Genomic DNA, 17,202 nt, shown 5'->3' on the forward strand with positions numbered 1-17,202 from the left:
CTGTTCCAGCCCTGCTCAGAACAGACTGTTTCTGTGTCTGTGGCTTTAAATGCAAATGATCTGTCTGACCATGGAAGGGCTTTGGTGGTTTTGGCTTTCCCGCTCCATGCCCTATTGTTTACGGTGAGATGGCAGACTCAGAGGGTGGAACAAACACCTACCTGTGGGAGTGTCACCCACCTGGGGGGAGGAGTTACTGCCCTTTGTGATGTCATGAAGGGAAAATCTCCAAAAGGCCTGTTAGAGCACACATTTTCTGAAAAGTGGAGCAGGCAAAAGACAAAGAGGATGGACTTTTCTCATCATTGGGAGGACAACCTAGGGATACATATTAGTATTAGACAAATATGGCGAGGAGCGAGGAGGGTTTCCTCTGTCGATTAAAGAGCTGCAGAACTATTCCAATCGCTCCCAGGTGTACTTCAGGATGTCAGCGGTCCAGTTTGATATGCTGCTCTCTATACTGGAACCACATACTAACAAGATTACCAATCTCCTGATTACTGAATTGGCAGTATGGTGGGGACACTACAGACACACACCCACACAGGGCTGGATACAAAAAACAGAAAATCAATCCTAAATTTGTCAGAAAGTTTCAGAGTCAGTGTGCAAACATGATCAACACAACATGACATCGTACTTCTTTTTTTTTAATGTGCTTCAACTTTGAACGAAAAAGACGGACTGAGTGCGCAAAAGCCTTTACTCATAAATCACAACAGTCTCAGTGCTCCTGCTGTTAAGAGATTATTTTATTCAAATTTAAAAATGTGTCCTCCTAACAGTGACAACATTCATTTGAAGAACATCGGTTTAGTCATGGCGAGGGGACTTTGGTCAAAAAAGAAAGAACAATGTGTGGGTGTGAAAGACAAAGACATTTATTACCAATCTAAACAAAGAGTGACTTCTCTTACAACTCTAAAGGTGATATAAGACACATTTAAATCAGCTCATGAGTATGTAGTTCTTTCTACTGAGAATGGTGACAAACTAAATGTAACATGATACACTTTTCTATCACACGTTAAAACAGAGCTTAGTTTCTCCTGTTCCATGTTAAGGACTTATGCTAAGAGGTCCATCTCTTTATTTTAACAATGCTCACTTCTCTAAGCTGATCTCTTGTTAGTGATTATCCTTCACTCATACAATGTAGCAAATTACAGTCATATTAAACTCATAGGTTGGTTCTCTTGACAGATTTATGAAGCAGAGCAGAAGTGGAAATGTTGCAAGGCTTGTGGAGGTCTAGCTCACTGCCGGTTTCCCAGATGTAGGGACTGTTGGGTCAGGAACATCTGCTGTGGGCTCACTGGAGGGAACTCCACATTTGCTCTTTAAAGAACGTCCCAAAAACAGCCAGTACTCCTTGCGGATGGTGTCCTTCTCATGTGCCAGAAGTTGACAAATCTTCATGGAGGCAGGGTGGTGGTGGTGGGGGCAAACACAAGGAAAGTCAGGAAATAATAGATGCAAAGTTTACACGATCAAAAATACAAACACATCTTAGAAAAATAAACCAGTTAGTGTCTGGAATCTGAATAGTCAACATTTTCAAGGTTCGTTTTCCTTTAAAAAAAAAGTTAACTTACTGCTAGAGCCTTTTGTAAAGTTTGCTTTTGTTCCTCTTCCTCCATATTCTCTTTTTGGTTGCTGCTCTCCAAAGCGTCCTCATAGCAATCAAACAGAAAAGCGAGAAGATAAGTTGAACAATGCGTCTCCTTCAGCTCCAGGATCCTTTGCAGCAGACCTGGTGGAGACGACAGACCTCTGTCCTGCAGCATCCTGTAAAGATGAAGGGGGGGTTGGTTTTCTAATGATAACAATCTTCACTTGTTTTTCCCCCCACTTGTTTTGTTTAATGAATATCAGATTAAACAGGATGCTCACAACACATAGATACACATTTGTACAACAAAGTAAAACTAAATGTTTGAATGCACAAATGCTATGCCTTTAAGTTATCTTAAAACATGTCTTTGTCTTCAGAAACAATCTGTTGTTCAACACCCAATAGGGAAATATTAGCCATGTTCTAGTCGGACACATCATGTAGGGGGATCTGAGGGTCTTCCCCAAAAACTTTTAGCACTAAACTTCTCTTCTCCATCTCTTATCCATGTTTAGCCTTGTGTCCTGTTTTTGTCTCTTTTATTGTTTATGTGGCACATTTTCACACAATGATAAATCATTAATTTGAATACTTTTACAAACATGTGGATTTAGATTTTGTGTTTTTGCACCACTTTAGCCCTCCAGCCTTAGCTGAATATAAGAGACATATGTACAGTTCATATTTACTGCTGTCAGACATTGTTTGTCTATGCACTTTATAGAATGGAAAAAAATAAAAGAAATCCAGAATCCAGAATGAAATCATCCCTGTGACAAATAACATGCAGAGAAGAGGTGACCTCATTTTTATTTTACTTTTCATTTCAAATCTTGCATGTGTTGTATATTTTGACGTTATACAAGAGGTAACCATGCACAGGCCCGGTTAGTCCTGGAGCAGTGTGAGTGCAGGCCGGCGGGGGATCAACTTTGCTCAGTGTGAGGGTGCCCTAAAAGAACTGTATTGTTTCACAAAGTGGCCAGAACATGACTCCTATTTCCAAAAAGTTTCACCATTGATTTTGTAATCACAACAAGTGAGCCTCATGTTAGAAGCGGAGCAGAATAACATCAGCAGCACAGAGCAATTAAAACAACCATGTTTTATGAGACATCAAACCTAAAGTTTTGCATCTAAATAAGAGAAACATAACAGCGGACGTCTTTCTCTCTCTCTGATCCCCTGTAGAGAACTCGAGACACTAACAGGATGGGTAGAGAGCAAGTACAGAAGTCCGCTAGTTTACTGATCTTAGACGACGGTTTTATAAGGATACAAATAAATTCTAAAGGAGTCAGAAAATATACTTAGGCTGTCACAAATATTACAACACATATAGTCTATGTGTGAGAAATAGTGCCTATCCCTAAAATAAAGTCTTATGGGTTTACATTTCAGGTTGGAAGATCCAGAATTCAGAAGGATCAAATCCCTGTTAAATAAACTACAGAAAAATGACGCCTTACCCTTTCAAATAGTTCCATGCGCTTTCATTGTGGGGAGCCTTCCGGATCTGCTTCAGGCAGTACCTGACACAAATACACGCAGTTAAAAACTCAATTTCTTTTTAGTAAAGACAACAATATTAAACATAAATGTTGCCATTTGATGCACTGCACCAGAGATAGCTTGGAGCTAGTTTACATGTGCACATACTAAAGACAAAGAGGCATTTGATATGTTGTATTTGTGCTATTATCAACTCAATGAGGATCTCAATCTGCTGCCCATCATCACATTCTGTTTTTACGTTTCACACAACCTCCCGACTTTTGAGGAAATGGGGTTGTAACATTTGACAAACTAATCGTCCACACAACATATACTTACTGAATCTCTCTCTCTACTATGGCTGGGTCAGAGAAGCCTGTGGTGTGAGAAATGACAAAATGTCTCTGGTTCCACGAAGAGTTATTCCTCACATCTTCCTCCAAAAGATTTTCCACAAACTCCAGCTCGTCGTCCCACAGTTTGTACTCCTGGAATCAAAAGATAAATACAACATGCATGGGCAACGATCGTGTTATGTTCATCATGCTGTGCTTTTAGCTGAGGTCCCATAATGGATGAGACAAATACCGTCGACATGACTTCAACAGAACATCGACAAACAATCACATTTACAAGTAAAGCATTCAGTGAGGCATTGAAGCAGAGGGGCACAGAGTTGATCTAAATCTTTCATCATAGTCTCATACACTGCTGAGGTTAGAGAGACACTTCACAGCTGAGCAGTGGATGATAGCTGCCTTGCTGAGTTGCTGCTGCATCCAAACAGGCTGTGTGTCTGCAGCAGTGCTGCTGGAAACATACGACTGCCAGACCTCAGTCTTTACTATGAGTAGGCCTTTATTGGTGGGCAGATTTGAGTAGATCTAAGTGACATATTCTTTAAGCTCTGGACATTGCTACTGCAGTGAAAGACCTACCTGGATGACCCACTGTCTGTGTTGCCAGGCGTGATAGTTCTTTGCATCTTGACTGAGAATGTCTGCGATGAACTCCAATTCTTCTGAGGGGTCATTCAACCACTCCACCACCATCCGTCTGTGATGCCTGGGAGACAAGAGTTCTTAAAAGTACGCTCTTATTTTTCAAGCATCTCCAACTAGTCACATTTGATAAAAACAAACAATAAAAAAAATATCCAAAGTGACATTAATCATGACCTGATCATGAATAATTGCTGAATTTATACGATAATGGAAAACAACAACAATCTAAACATACTTTGCCAGCACTCACCAGACTTGGTAGTTTTTGGGTTGCTCCTCAATGATAGCAGTAATGTACCTCATTTCCTCTCTGAGGTCCTTAGACAGGGCTTGAAGCAGTACTCGTCTATAGTGCCTGCAAATTTCCAAAACAACATACTTTTTGTTGATCGTTTGAGGTAGTGCATTGGCATATTCACAAGTGGTAGAGAATGGATGACAAATTGCGAGACTGTGTTCACTTCCTGCATTAGTAGTTGGAGACATCTCTAATCAATCAGACAGAGGGTCGATGTTTGTTTGAATCCTCTCCAAAATACTACAGGCTACTGAAAATTTCAAACAGGAAATTGCCTCTCTCCTTTTGTTCCCCAACATGTTTACAAAATTAAATACAACAACAAAAAGATCGATGTATTGCTCACCACACGGTGTAATTGGCAGCATTCAGCTCGATGGCCTCTGCGGTTAAAGCGAAGGCCCGCTCGCTTTTTTCATCATTCTTCAGGAGAGCACGGAAGTAGTCATAAACATCTGCAACTGTTGGGAAACAGAACCAGTGACTATTAGTGAGGTCTAATATCAGTGGTTATAGAAAACAAAACGATACAGTAACACGAATACATTACAACTCTATCATTTCTTTCTCCCAACAAACTCGGCTCACAAGTTTTTTAAAGGCTAATTTTGGAGTGTGTAAATGTTTCACTGCATAGTATTTTGCAGTATCACATAATTGTTCTTTTAGTGTGTATTGTGGTGTTGTGCTTTGTTTTTGTTTAACATGATCTTCTCCTCCTCCTCCTCCTTCTTCTCCTCCTTCTTCTTCTTGACTGTATTTGTCTCTTTTTCTCATGTCTGTGCTTTCTTTTTGGGTTTGTCTTATATTTCTTTTTTGCTGCTGCCATTTTGGCCAGGCCTTGCTCCAAAAAGAGGTAATTTGATCTCAAGCAATTCACCCTGGTAAAATAAAGGTTAATAATAAACTCACACTTGTCAGAGTAGGCGATCTTCACCACAGGATTTGGTCCATCATCCTGGGGTACAGGCTGCAGGTCAGACCACTCCTTTCTGTCTCTGAAACAACAACAAACACCTGGGATGGATTTCCTGGTTGCTCACAGTACTTAGTGAGTCAATGTTGAATAAAGTTATACAATCCAAAAGAACATTATTAAGTCACTTACAACACAAATCTGAATTTACCTGACCACCTTTACAGTGTTTGTTTTTGATCCCAGTGAAATTAGTGGTAACGTTATATCAGTAAAACAAACAACGACACTCACTCAGGAAAGACACATAAAATAAGAAGTTCTCAAACCATGTGTTTGTAAACTTAAGTTATTATCTCATGACATGTCTGTCTCTGCAGGTCCGAGCAGCTCGTAAGCTAAGCACTCAAACATTCACAGAAAGTAGAACAGAACAAGTACCTGTAAAATAAATATCGAGTCGGGTCGTTCATGAAATCATCTCCGAAGTGGTCCTCTGTCTCTACATCAAACTCTTTATCATCTTTGACGTCCACAGGTTCGTCCAAAGTTTCCACAACACCTGACATTTTGAGTTCAGTCAGTTAGCTTAATCTCGCTAGTCCGCCGCTAGGAAGGGGGAAAACGTCACATCCGGTATAGCGACATAGTTGCCTTTAGGGACTGCAGGAAATATGGCGTTTAAAACCCAAATGGCTTTGTTTGAAAAATGGTATCAAAATACCGTCCAGACACAATTATGTCTTTAAGAATAGGATTTGTCCAAACTCAGGAGAGCACTTTATTCATTTTCACTAATCAAACCACTTACTCATCGATCGAGGTGCAGTCTCGTCTTCAACAAGTTTTCTTCAGTCTTTCTTTGAACAATAAAATCAGTGAATACGTTCATTTACTTATTCTTTTTGTTTAATGTACTCTACCTAATATTTACAGTCTATGTACACTACTCAGTACGGATGCACAACCTCTAAATATTTACCCTCTGGCTCCCTCTTGCGGCACAATCTGCTTGCTTTGTTTTCGGGGTAATGCATTGGAAATTTAAACGACAAATAACAAGTACTCGTCAGGTTTAAAACTGAAATATTCAGCCTACAGATTAAATTGAATTTACACCAAAGTCGTATTCATTTCATTTTCCATGAATTGACATTGGAGTCAATTTAAAAAAATTAAAAAAAAACAGCATCACTTGCAAATGTCTACGGTCAAGCTGAACTTTATTTTCTTTGACATTTCTGGACATTATAAAAATAAATAGATGATTCACAGTCAGTGGATCATAATACAAATTGATATCAAAATTATGTATCAGTCAGAATGAAGAACCAAACACATGCAGTATCACCTTTCCATGAATGTTTATGCTCTAAATACTTCTCTCCGTTATTTGCATTAAACAAAATCTGTCTTTCAATGAAACCTGTCGACAGAATATAAAAATCACCATTCAAATTAGAATGCTATGCAAGTTGAATAGTCTTCTCTCTGACTAGTTGATGGCTTGACCCAAAGTGTGCTTAATGAGTGTCCTCTTGATCCAGTCCATGTTTTTCAATGTAGCGTCTAGATGAGAGAGAAAAAGTAAAGAAGTCAGTGTTCAGTTTCTTATAATAATTAAGTATTCTGTTTGACACACACCTGGTAAATGTGCCACACACACTCTATTACACTTTCAAACTGTAAAGATAGTATGTCTTGTTTAAAGAGGGTTTCATGAAGTATACAGTACATCTGAATTCATTTTCCTGCATGATCATCGCAGAACATCAACATTTGACTTCTTCAGCTTGTGAGGAGTAGGACCGTCTGGGTTTCTGCTCGTGGGGTTTATTAGAAACATGCAGAGGCTTTTTGGGTCGGGGAGAATCAGTTCTATCTGAACCAGTTCTCCATCGCTGCAAAATGTTTTAATTTGCCTTTTGCCTCAAAAACCGAGGGGCATCCAACACGGGTGTGTGGGGGTGCCTTAAAACCGCCTACTTCTCAGGCGAACGGGTACAGACCATTCTGGACCGGATTCTAAACTTAGAAGGACATACTGGCTGCTGCGTTGTTGTCAGAGAAGCCAGCACTTCATCATAGCATGTTCCTTAATGTCTCATGATATAGTAAGGTCACTCATGATTTAATTCAGTAGATTTCTTACATATTGGTCCTTTAATCAAGAATGGTGAAACATCCCACATGCACGTCTCTTCAGTTCCCAAAATGTATACAAAGTGTTAAAAGGGATGTGGTAAATATGACCCTGTCCCAACTTTTTTGCTATTTTTAATTAAACGTGGGGTTTCAATGTTTTGCACATCATCACATTCTTTTCCCAAATTATCTCAACGGTTTAGAAACTGGGGTTGTGTTTAATGAGTCTAGAAATGTTTCATCAAAACAATAGTTGATTGTTTTCCAATCAAGTCAGGCTGACCTTTGTTGCATTCCTGCTGCAACCTTAAACTAGATTTTGCTTCTCTTGCATATTATTAAATATCTTAATCATGTATTAAAGCTTAAAACAGTAAACCTTTACCTTCTTGCAAAATTATACAGTGCCTCTTTTCTCTCTTGGAGAGACAAATGTCTATCAGTTGGCGATCTCCCAAAAGCTTTGGCAGCAGGCTGTGGATGAAAAGACAAATATTCACACATTTGTGGAGATCAAAATAGATTAGTTTAGATTTGTTTTCATCTGAGGTATGAAGAAGTTGACCTCAAATCCCTAAATTTCATTATTTACATGTAATTTACAATTCCCTCCTAAATGTCTAGCAATCATTTAATGACACCTTCTACAATGAGGGAGCTGAGGTGTTTCAACACGATGAATCTCAAACCTTAATGGTGGGAGCAGAACCAGAGGAGTAGGAGCTGTTCCTTGAAGGCCCTAATGTCGACGTCCCAGTTGCTTCCATTTGGGTTTCCTCCTTGTTCTCAAGCAGGTTTGTTATGGTTGTGTCAACACAGTTGGTTTTTGCTGCACACAATTACAAAAGAAATAATAAGTGCACGATCATCCACAGCGCAGCCATGCTTTATAAGGCCCTGTGTCAACCCAGCGTTTTTTTCTGAGCGCCAGCGTCTTTTTTCAATTGTTTTCAATGAGTAGAGAGTGTTTGCAGGAGCAGGCGGCCGCTTGGAAAAAAAGCTCAAGCTGTAAATCTTTCAACATTTCACAAAGGTGCTGTTGATGTCACCGACGCTCTTTTCCAAATGTATGATACTCCTTGTATTATTGCCCCCTTGGGATCACGTCTTGTACCCACATCCTCTTATCTCCGGGTCTAATCAGGAAATAAACAATCTAAAATAAATCATAAAGTAAAAAGTAACAGAGTCGTGTCCGTCATACAGCAGCCGTTGTCAACAAACTGTTGTCATAGAGACAAGACGACGTGCCGCGCTTTTCTTGTCAGAGCACAGCCATCACTCTTCTGCCCGGAAAACAAAATGCTAGGTGGACACAGGCCTTAGTGCTATCATTTGAAAGAATACACCATCTAGATGGTAAATAACAGAAGAACAGACCAAACATGGCAGGGTTATGAGGCAAATCAGGCAGTAATAGAATTGGAAACCAGGCCTACCTAAGTCCTTTGTGATTACATTCAGAGGGACATGAGGCAGCACGTCCTTCACCTGTTGGGCCATTTTGGCAATCCTACGATCATCTGTGCCCAAACTCTGGACCATGAAGCCAAGGCCGATAGAAGCAGGTCTGACATCTAAGGCAGGAAAAAGACAAGGTGACATCGACTCAAAATTGAAACCCTACCAGTTGAATTCCTTCAAGAGAATTCTACACATTGTGTCTACTTACTTGTTGAAGCTTGTGGTAAAGTGTGCCTTTTCCTCTTGACGTGCTCTGCTTTATCAGCTTTTGTGATCTTGGTGGATACCAGGCCAAGTTCACTGGCTAGTAGCTGTAATCAAAGTCAGATAGATTCAAACTTCAAGTGTACAGCTGCAGGTGAAGAGCAGACAGGACAAGTCAGATTCTACAGGAGATATAACAAATATACTACTGTTCTGCTTTGAGGGAACAATCGGAAGATTACTAAGTCCCCTGTACAGCATAGGCGGATCACTGCATGGGCAAAGTGGGCAAGTGCCCAGGGCCCTGGTTTTTCAGGGAAGGAGAGGGACAATGAAACAGGGAGCGAGAGAGTGAGCTTCAGGCCACAAACAGTTGTTTCCACGTGACAACTGGAACTACAAACTATTTGATGTACAGGAATATAAAAGGAAGGAATGAACATTCACTTTGAGAGCCTGCTCATGTGAGTCATAATATGAGGGAGAGAGTTCCACATTTTGTCGACTGTTTGACCTGTTGTGATTGTGCGATGACTTCAAAGCACAACAGAAAGTGAACATTTCATCATTTCCTTTTTTTCATTGAAGAATCCTCACAGGGTATTATTTAGTATTATTAAACAATAAATAATGCAATACGTGCTGTGTGGTTGTAGTTTGCCCGGTGTTATTGTGCAGACAAACTCTGTATGCTTGAGGAGGACACACACACTGCATGTGTAATATTAGCGTGTGTAGGTAGGGGTCTGAGGCGAGTTTGTGTCCAGCGCCTGTGCTCCATTACCTCGCCTAAGTTGCATTAGTTTAAACGTGTCTTTTTCCTTAGTGCCGTTACCCAAAGATGATTCTAGCCAACTGAACACCATTGGTTTACCTCCTGGACTTTGTTGGCAAACTCCTGCATCGACTCGTCCTCTTGTCTGGATATGGTTGGGAGCCAACTGGGATAGAAATGAAAAGATAAGCAACAGAAAAAGTTACTCTGAAAACAACGGTGATAACACAAATGTTCAAATGCATAAAGAGACTATCTACTTATTAAAACATGCTAACTAATCAACAGTACTGGCGAGAGACTATACTGAACACTTAGGGATGTTCCACAGTTAACACTTCATCTCCTTGTTTTTCATTGTTATGGATACAGTTTCAGTAACTCAAAGCTCTACAAAAGTATTTTAGTTTCTATCGATCATCTATCTGCAGAGTATCAGGATTCAACCGATGGATGGAAATAATGATACAAATTATTTAGTACCTTACATGATACACTGTACATGGAGCGAAAAATGTCCACAAGAGCTCCAACAGCCAACTTGACTCTGGTGTACTCTGTGGACAGACAAAACACAATCACATCAGCCATAGTGTTACATTTCAGTGCAGTGTGGAGTGTATGTATATGTATGAACTGACTGCAGAAGAGAGTGTATGAATACTAATAGTTATGGCATGGGGCCCTGGTGATCCAAACAATCTCTCCAGCGTTTAAAAATATCTCCAGTGTTTGTGAAAGTCCTCCTTTTAGCTGCAGCTGCGTACAGCAACAGGACACTGAGTTCTACATGTTATTCCTGGTGCTCAGATGACTGGATTATATTGAAGCAGCCCACACTCATGTTTACTCCCAAGATATATGGCTACTTTGAAAAGGCATTTTAAATACATTATTTACCTCTAATAACTTCCCTCCTTCCTTTGTAGGAAAGAACATTTCAGTCTTATAATACAGGCAGTACCATTGACCCTTTGTTGGCTCTCTGATTGGCCTGCTGACCCACCAATCAGAGGGAATGATTGGTCTGATTGGTACCAATCAGAGGGCCCACAACACTCATAGCAACCGTTGCTCGGCTACTTCCAGTTTGACAAACCTTCGCATGGGACAAGTCTTTCAGTGCGTCGCATTGAAAATGTGACTTTCATTTAGTTACTACGACATGGTTAAAAGGTGCTCGGGGTGTCTGACAGAGTGACTCAAGATAACCACATCATAATCCAGGAGAATTCTTTTTTTTTTAGCACTAAGAGATGTTGCAGTGATTTTCAAATTGTGCACGTAACTCTCAACTACATACTGAAGGCCCTGCAGCTGACGTTTAGAGGATATTTCAGACCCCTGGCTCCAGAAATGATCATTGAGGGAGTCCAGAGTTAAGTCAGTGGAGGTGAGAGAGATCATATTTGAACAGGTTTTTAGAGATTTCGAGTTCTCCTCATACACCTTACTGTATATTTGACTTTAATCTGTCACTGGTCGGACAAGTTTAGAAAATAATCGAATCAATGAAATATTTTTTTAAAAGTCTGTTAAATCATGGGGCATTATCATTTTTGAATGAGAAAGAGCCCAGCGACAAGAGATTCCGTCTTACCTAGTAACAGTAACTAAGGAGGGTGAGGCTTGACAAAGGGTCAATGTTACATGGTCTCCTTGTACCAGTCACAAATGACTCACGATATTTTAGGGCGCGGTAAAGATTTAAAAAGTGAATTCTGTAAATACACAATAACATTTGAATGATCTATCCCTCCTCATATTTGTTTACAAGGTAAATGGACATTACCAAAGCAATCAACGGTCTGGTCACCCGTAAGGCCACAGGTTGAATGGAGTCAGTCAGGGAGAAAGGCCAGGAGCTGAGATTGAAAACATGTATTCATTAGTTGAGAATGTACACTGTAACAAGGCAAACACGGCTGAAAAAGCTAAATCTGACAGGAGGAACAGCTGAGACAGTAATTCATCTCCATTATTTTATAAGTAGTTACATCCTCAGTAAGAAATATTCACACTAACCTGAACCTAAGCAGACCAGCGCGGCCATTTGTGGTGTCCTCCTCAGGGAACAGGAGCAAAGGCGGGATACCTTCACTGGCGCAGTATCTCTGAAGAGAGTCTTCTAACACTCCTTGGACAGACGCTGAATGGATCTCCATGAAGCCTCTGGCCCAACACACAAAGCCCGTTGAGCCCTCTAGCTGGGGCTAACAAGCGGAAAAAACACAAAGCAAGCGTTCCTTATATAACACGGAATATGAAAACAACAAAGCATAACGTAGTCTTAAATATATTATAAATCACTTATTCTACGTGCAAAGTGGCATACACCTTTTTCAGGCCAATTCTAAATGAGACCTGAAATGAGATTTTTTAACTGCTTTATGTTGGGGCGCTGGTAGCCTAGTGGTTAGTGCACACGCCCCATGTACGGAGGCATAGGCCTCCAAGCGGAGCGGCCCAGGTTAGAATCTGACCTGTGGCTCCTTTCCTACATGTCATTCCACACTCTCTCTTTCCCCAGTTTATGACACTATCCACTGTCATGTCTCTAGAATAGAGGCATAAAAAGCCAAAAAATAAACCTTTAAATAAAAAGCGTCATGCTTGTAGCTCACACTGTTGAAATGAAACACTCACATGTAGGTAATCAGGAAAAAAGGTCTCCACCATTGTGCACCAGTTAACACAAATAAAAGAACACATAATCTAAACAAATCTGTCAGGCTTAGATATTTTAATATCAGGTTTAAACATTTTTTTTTATTTTGTGTAACAAGCAACTTTAATTTGCTCATCCGGTTCTCGTCCCTCACCTTTCTTGCACGCACGCAGTACGCAGCACGCAGCAGACGCTCAAGTAAGATTACTTGTGTTTTCAAAAGTTCTACTCAATGGTCCGTTATTATTATCAAGTGACCCACGTATGAGGAGGCTTAGTCATGATGACAAGCATCATAGTGATAACGGAGTTGTAAGTGAAACCTTTAAAAACTGGATTTTTTTTTGTGTTGACCGAGCCCCCGAAGGCTCGGTCAATTGAAATGAAAAAAGCTGTTTGCAATCGATGCGCAAAAATCTGCAAACAGTGGAGACGTTTTCCGAAACTGTTCACCTGGATTCCCAAACTGTGGAAATCCATGCACACAGTTTACAAAACTGTGCACTCAGAGAGGGTCCAGATGTTGTCAATTATCAATCCATGCATCTCTCTCTCTCTCTCTCTCTCTCTCTCTCTCTCTCGCTCTCTCTCTCTCGCTCTCTCTCTCTCGCTCTCTCTCTCGCTCTCTCTCTCTCATGCATAAATAAAAAAAGTTTGGAAATGTTTGTATAGTCATAAAAATACCCGGGCGGTCCGACCAAGTATCGTCTATGTTTGGGAAAACAATGCTGTGCCGTTTCCAGCACATGACTTGAAACTTTTGAGACCTGACCTTTTCACAAAATGCAGACATGATCGTTGATGCATGCTGACAGGTGCTAACAGGTAGAGGAGGTTTATAACATTCACACTAATTAAAACTTGCTAAAACAATTGAACGTGGTAGTTATCAAAATCAAACAGACACATTTTTAAAAAAGTCAAACACTCACAGTATTGCAGGGGGTCAGGAGGTTGATTATGTTGTGGTCAAAGTCCGTCACGTGGTTGCATATGTACAGCTTGGTGTTCTTGTCTCTGGAGCGAGGGTTTTTTTGTCTCACATGCATCCCCAGGACTGAGCACATTATCCTAACAATAAATCTAAAGACAGCAAAGAAATATGGATAGGTGACATCAGAAACACACAGTGAATCATTCTCAATAACATACACTTCTAAGAGGACCAGCTCAGTGTGTATCAAGACTCATCGATCCATCGGTTATTAACTTTATTTACACATGAACATAAATAGGAGCCAGACACATTTAAACTGTATCATGGCTTAACAGGCACAAACCTTACCATTTACAAAAAAAGGAGCCACACACTGCAACAGTTCTTAATTGACTGACTGAATTGATTGTAGTCATATCTGTAAGCAGCAGTCACACTGAAATTGTTTTATGGGTTACACAGTTTGTAGTGTGTTAGCATTAACTGTCATTTACTGCTACCACCGTTTTTATAAATGTGTAAAATCATTACTTTTTATGGGATTTTTGGGGCTGATATCAATATCGATATGAGGAAGAGGAAAAATCCAATACCGATGAAACGGCCGATATCTTTCTATTTATTTAACACTTGTGGAAAATATATATGAAGACAAGATGGTCACTCAACTGGAAAGTAACTGTGCATGTACGTGCGTCACCTCTTGACTCTGGAGAGTAAAAATGCTTTTTATAATCCTTATAGCACACTCAGCTGGTGAAAGAAAACTGCTAGTGTAGTACAATGAAACTCAAATGAAACGCTATTTGACTGGTGAATAAATCTAATAATATTAGCCGATACCAATAGTCACTTGATACACTAATATTGGCCGATTAATCGGTTGGGCTCTAATAGATTTTGATGAAAAACACATGACTATCACAACATTAAAGCTGTCACAATCTATTATTTATGCTAAGAGTTGTGTAAATAATATGAAAACATGAAATACTTACCTTCTAACAAAACTTTCTGGAAGCGCACAGCTGACCAGGAACACGTGAACACCGATAAAGATCCGTATTAACATCAAGCAAACGCCCACAGGAAAGTAAACCAGCAACAGCAAAAGGATTAATGTGTCTTTGGGAAACCTGTAAAAAAGAAAGAATCAGAGTTACACAAAAAGAGTCAATGAAAGTTACAGATACCAATGATCATGATCAGATCAGAAGTAACCGAAAGCAATGAATGACATTTAATCAGAAACAACAAACAAAACCAACTGCATGTCATTCAATTGTTCATGTACCTGTTCTAAACGCCCCAAATAAAGCTAAGGTTAGGTGAGCCCACTGTTCATGCAATCAGTATGTAGCTATGTTTAACTAGTAAACAGCAACGTGACATGTGTACAGATGTAAGTACAGAAGCATATTGTTGTCATGGAAGGAAAAAAAGCTTTTAGTTTTTTTTTTGTTTTTTTTACACATTGCAACATATTTAGTAGTTGTTAGGACACACAAAGTGATCCCTTTAAAAATTGAAACTTCTCGTTATAAGACAATACTACTAACAATAAAATAAAGTATTAAGCCAGACTCAAATATATGCTTTAACTGAGGGAACAGAAGGCCACCTCAGCTACAAGAGTATATACTGACTAAGGATTACTCCACATTCAGTCATTGTGTTGCAAAGATGCAAGATACTAGTTGTTAAAGAAATATTGCCCAACAGGAAATGACCTCTAACATGCAGATATAGAATAGAATATAATGTCTTTATTGTCATTATACAATTGTATAACGAAATTATTTGGCTTCACCTTAAAGTGCACACACATACAAGCATGCACCGCTAAAAACAACAAAAGAAGAAATAATAAAAAAAGGAACTCTCATTCAGGTGAGATGGGCAATGTATGGTAGGAGTTATTTACAGGTAGCATAACAGAATATAAATAGATATTGCAGAAATATAAATAGATATTGCAGAAATATAAATAGATATTGCAGTCTGAAATGTAAATATTGTCTGATGGGGGGGGGGGGGGGGGGGGGTATTGAGCCTCTGAGGAATTTCCTTCAAGTTCAAAGTGCAGCTCAGTTCATCGGTCACGAAGAACAACACGATTCATTTACTGAAAGCACATATCTGTAGTCGACAGTAGAGTCACAACATCCGCAGCTTCAGTTTCTAAACATTACGTGTCACTACATGTTTGGCTGCAGATACAAGAGATGACAAAAATAAAACTGGTTCTGTTTTAAAAACCCAACACAGTCCCGCTGCATGTACAGGCCTCATAACCAACCTGTGTCTTTATTCATTAAGGGCTCGTTTTAATCTACAGTGACTGCTATGGCAAAGTTATTCAGACACACTAACACACACAAACACACACATGCTGCATCAGCCTCTAATATCTATAAAAACAAGTTGCGTAAACTTTAATTTAAGCTTTTAATAGAGGATGTTTAGTAACCATCTACAGCTAGTTTACACAAAGTGCCCACTTGAATTAACATACACATTGATGCTTAATAAACATTTATAATAACATTCAGCCTATTGTGTTAGTTAGATAGCTTCATGTTTTATAAAGCTGTTGTCTCGTCGTTTAGCAGCCTTAGCTTTAAGTAGTTAAAGCTAATGTCAGACAATGATACGAGTATCCTGTATTTAATTTGCTAAATCAGAATAAACCCTGAACAGAGAAGAGTGTAACTTGTGTGTGTTGAAGATCACAGTAACTTACCGACGGAAGTCAAACATGTCTTCAGCCCCCCGGGTCTCCATGTCTAGCAGTCTTTGCTCAGAGGCTAATGCTAAGAAAACAACTTGAACCGAGACAATAAATCGGTCATAACGTCAGCGACAGCACTTTTGTCGTCCTGGGACTGACGTGGCAGCTTGCGGTCTCCAAAATCACTAGATGGATTGTAGTGAAATGTTTTCGGCGACCTATTACTGCAACTTTAAAATAAGAGCTCAGCAGTCGCTCATATCGGCCGCGATGCTAAGCAGCTAGCATCTATGTTTCTCAAGCCTTCTTCTTCTTCTTCTTCTTCTTCTTCTTCTTCTTCTGGTGAATTTTTGGCAGGCTCCAACGGCTACAATCTCTTCTTCTTCTCGTGTTTTTTTGGCGGCTCGCTAACAGCTTAAACGTACATACCGCCATCTAGTGTACAAGCGTGTGTAGCGTCATGAAATGTACCTATACTTTAAATTCTGCCTGGGAATCTTATCTAATATAAGAACGAAAAAAAAATCCCCCCTGACAGATCTTATCCCCTCTCCTTCTCCCTCTGTGCCCAGTATTCATCCCATACTCCACTCTACAATCTCTTCTGTGAGGGTGCAAAAGCATGCATTAAACCCTCATTTTACATTTCTGCATCCTCAATTGAATGGATGCAAACAAATAACAACATTTATTTATTTTTTTACAATAAGTAATAAAGGCTGTCAAATGACAACAGTGACTCACTTCGTGTTTACTACATCCATGTTCTGATGCACATGACCTGTCTGTTCACTGGGGACCACATGCAGGAACAATACCTCTGTAGCTGCACCCCCTTTGATCGCAGATGCACCCTAAGTCATTTTGTTCTCGAACAGGGCCAGGTTTAATGGTAGCAGACATCTAAGTATTGCTTTATGGGATTTAGTCAGCTCCTATACATTGTCC

At 39.8% G+C, this 17,202-nt stretch overlaps 2 protein-coding genes across 2 annotated transcripts; both read right to left on the minus strand.

Moving 5' to 3' along the window:
* Positions 1-862: 862 nt before the first annotated feature.
* Positions 863-5,956, minus strand: fnta (farnesyltransferase, CAAX box, alpha). Its single transcript, XM_061048748.1, has 9 exons — positions 5,772-5,956; positions 5,327-5,412; positions 4,761-4,875; positions 4,367-4,471; positions 4,051-4,177; positions 3,452-3,600; positions 3,088-3,150; positions 1,599-1,791; positions 863-1,416 (listed from the first exon to the last, which is right to left on the minus strand). Exons 1-9 carry the CDS (start codon positions 5,897-5,899, stop codon positions 1,255-1,257), a joined length of 1,128 nt encoding a protein of 375 aa, XP_060904731.1. The 5' UTR covers positions 5,900-5,956; the 3' UTR covers positions 863-1,254.
* A 580-nt stretch (positions 5,957-6,536) lies between these two features.
* aup1 (AUP1 lipid droplet regulating VLDL assembly factor) lies at positions 6,537-16,584 on the minus strand. Its single transcript, XM_061048747.1, has 12 exons — positions 16,267-16,584; positions 14,522-14,659; positions 13,519-13,669; positions 11,944-12,131; positions 11,711-11,783; positions 10,402-10,475; positions 10,018-10,084; positions 9,148-9,250; positions 8,915-9,052; positions 8,165-8,304; positions 7,861-7,949; positions 6,537-6,899 (listed from the first exon to the last, which is right to left on the minus strand). The coding sequence occupies exons 1-12, from the start codon at positions 16,305-16,307 to the stop codon at positions 6,854-6,856; spliced, it is 1,248 nt and encodes a 415-aa protein (XP_060904730.1). The 5' UTR covers positions 16,308-16,584; the 3' UTR covers positions 6,537-6,853.
* Between the last annotated feature and the right edge of the window lie 618 nt (positions 16,585-17,202).

Source organism: Labrus mixtus, chromosome 10, assembly GCF_963584025.1.
Source record: "Labrus mixtus chromosome 10, fLabMix1.1, whole genome shotgun sequence".
NCBI lineage: Eukaryota > Metazoa > Chordata > Actinopteri > Labriformes > Labridae > Labrus > Labrus mixtus.

Excerpts from the sequence above, each read along its gene's own strand:
- fnta (XM_061048748.1), bottom strand. The coding sequence starts at position 5,899 with ATGTCAGGTGTTGTGGAAACTTTGGACGAACCTGTGGACGTCAAAGAT. Across the intron at positions 3,601-4,050 it reads ACAGACAGTGGGTCATCCAG|GAGTACAAACTGTGGGACGA; the intron begins GTAGGTCTTTCA and ends TTTTGATTCCAG. Across the intron at positions 3,151-3,451 it reads ATAGTAGAGAGAGAGATTCA|GTACTGCCTGAAGCAGATCC; the intron begins GTAAGTATATGT and ends TATTTGTGTCAG.
- aup1 (XM_061048747.1), bottom strand. The coding sequence starts at position 16,307 with ATGGAGACCCGGGGGGCTGAAGACATGTTTGACTTCCGTCG. Across the intron at positions 11,784-11,943 it reads GCTGGTCTGCTTAGGTTCAG|CTCCTGGCCTTTCTCCCTGA; the intron begins GTTAGTGTGAAT and ends TTTCAATCTCAG. Across the intron at positions 9,053-9,147 it reads TTTACCACAAGCTTCAACAA|ATGTCAGACCTGCTTCTATC; the intron begins GTAAGTAGACAC and ends TTCCTGCCTTAG.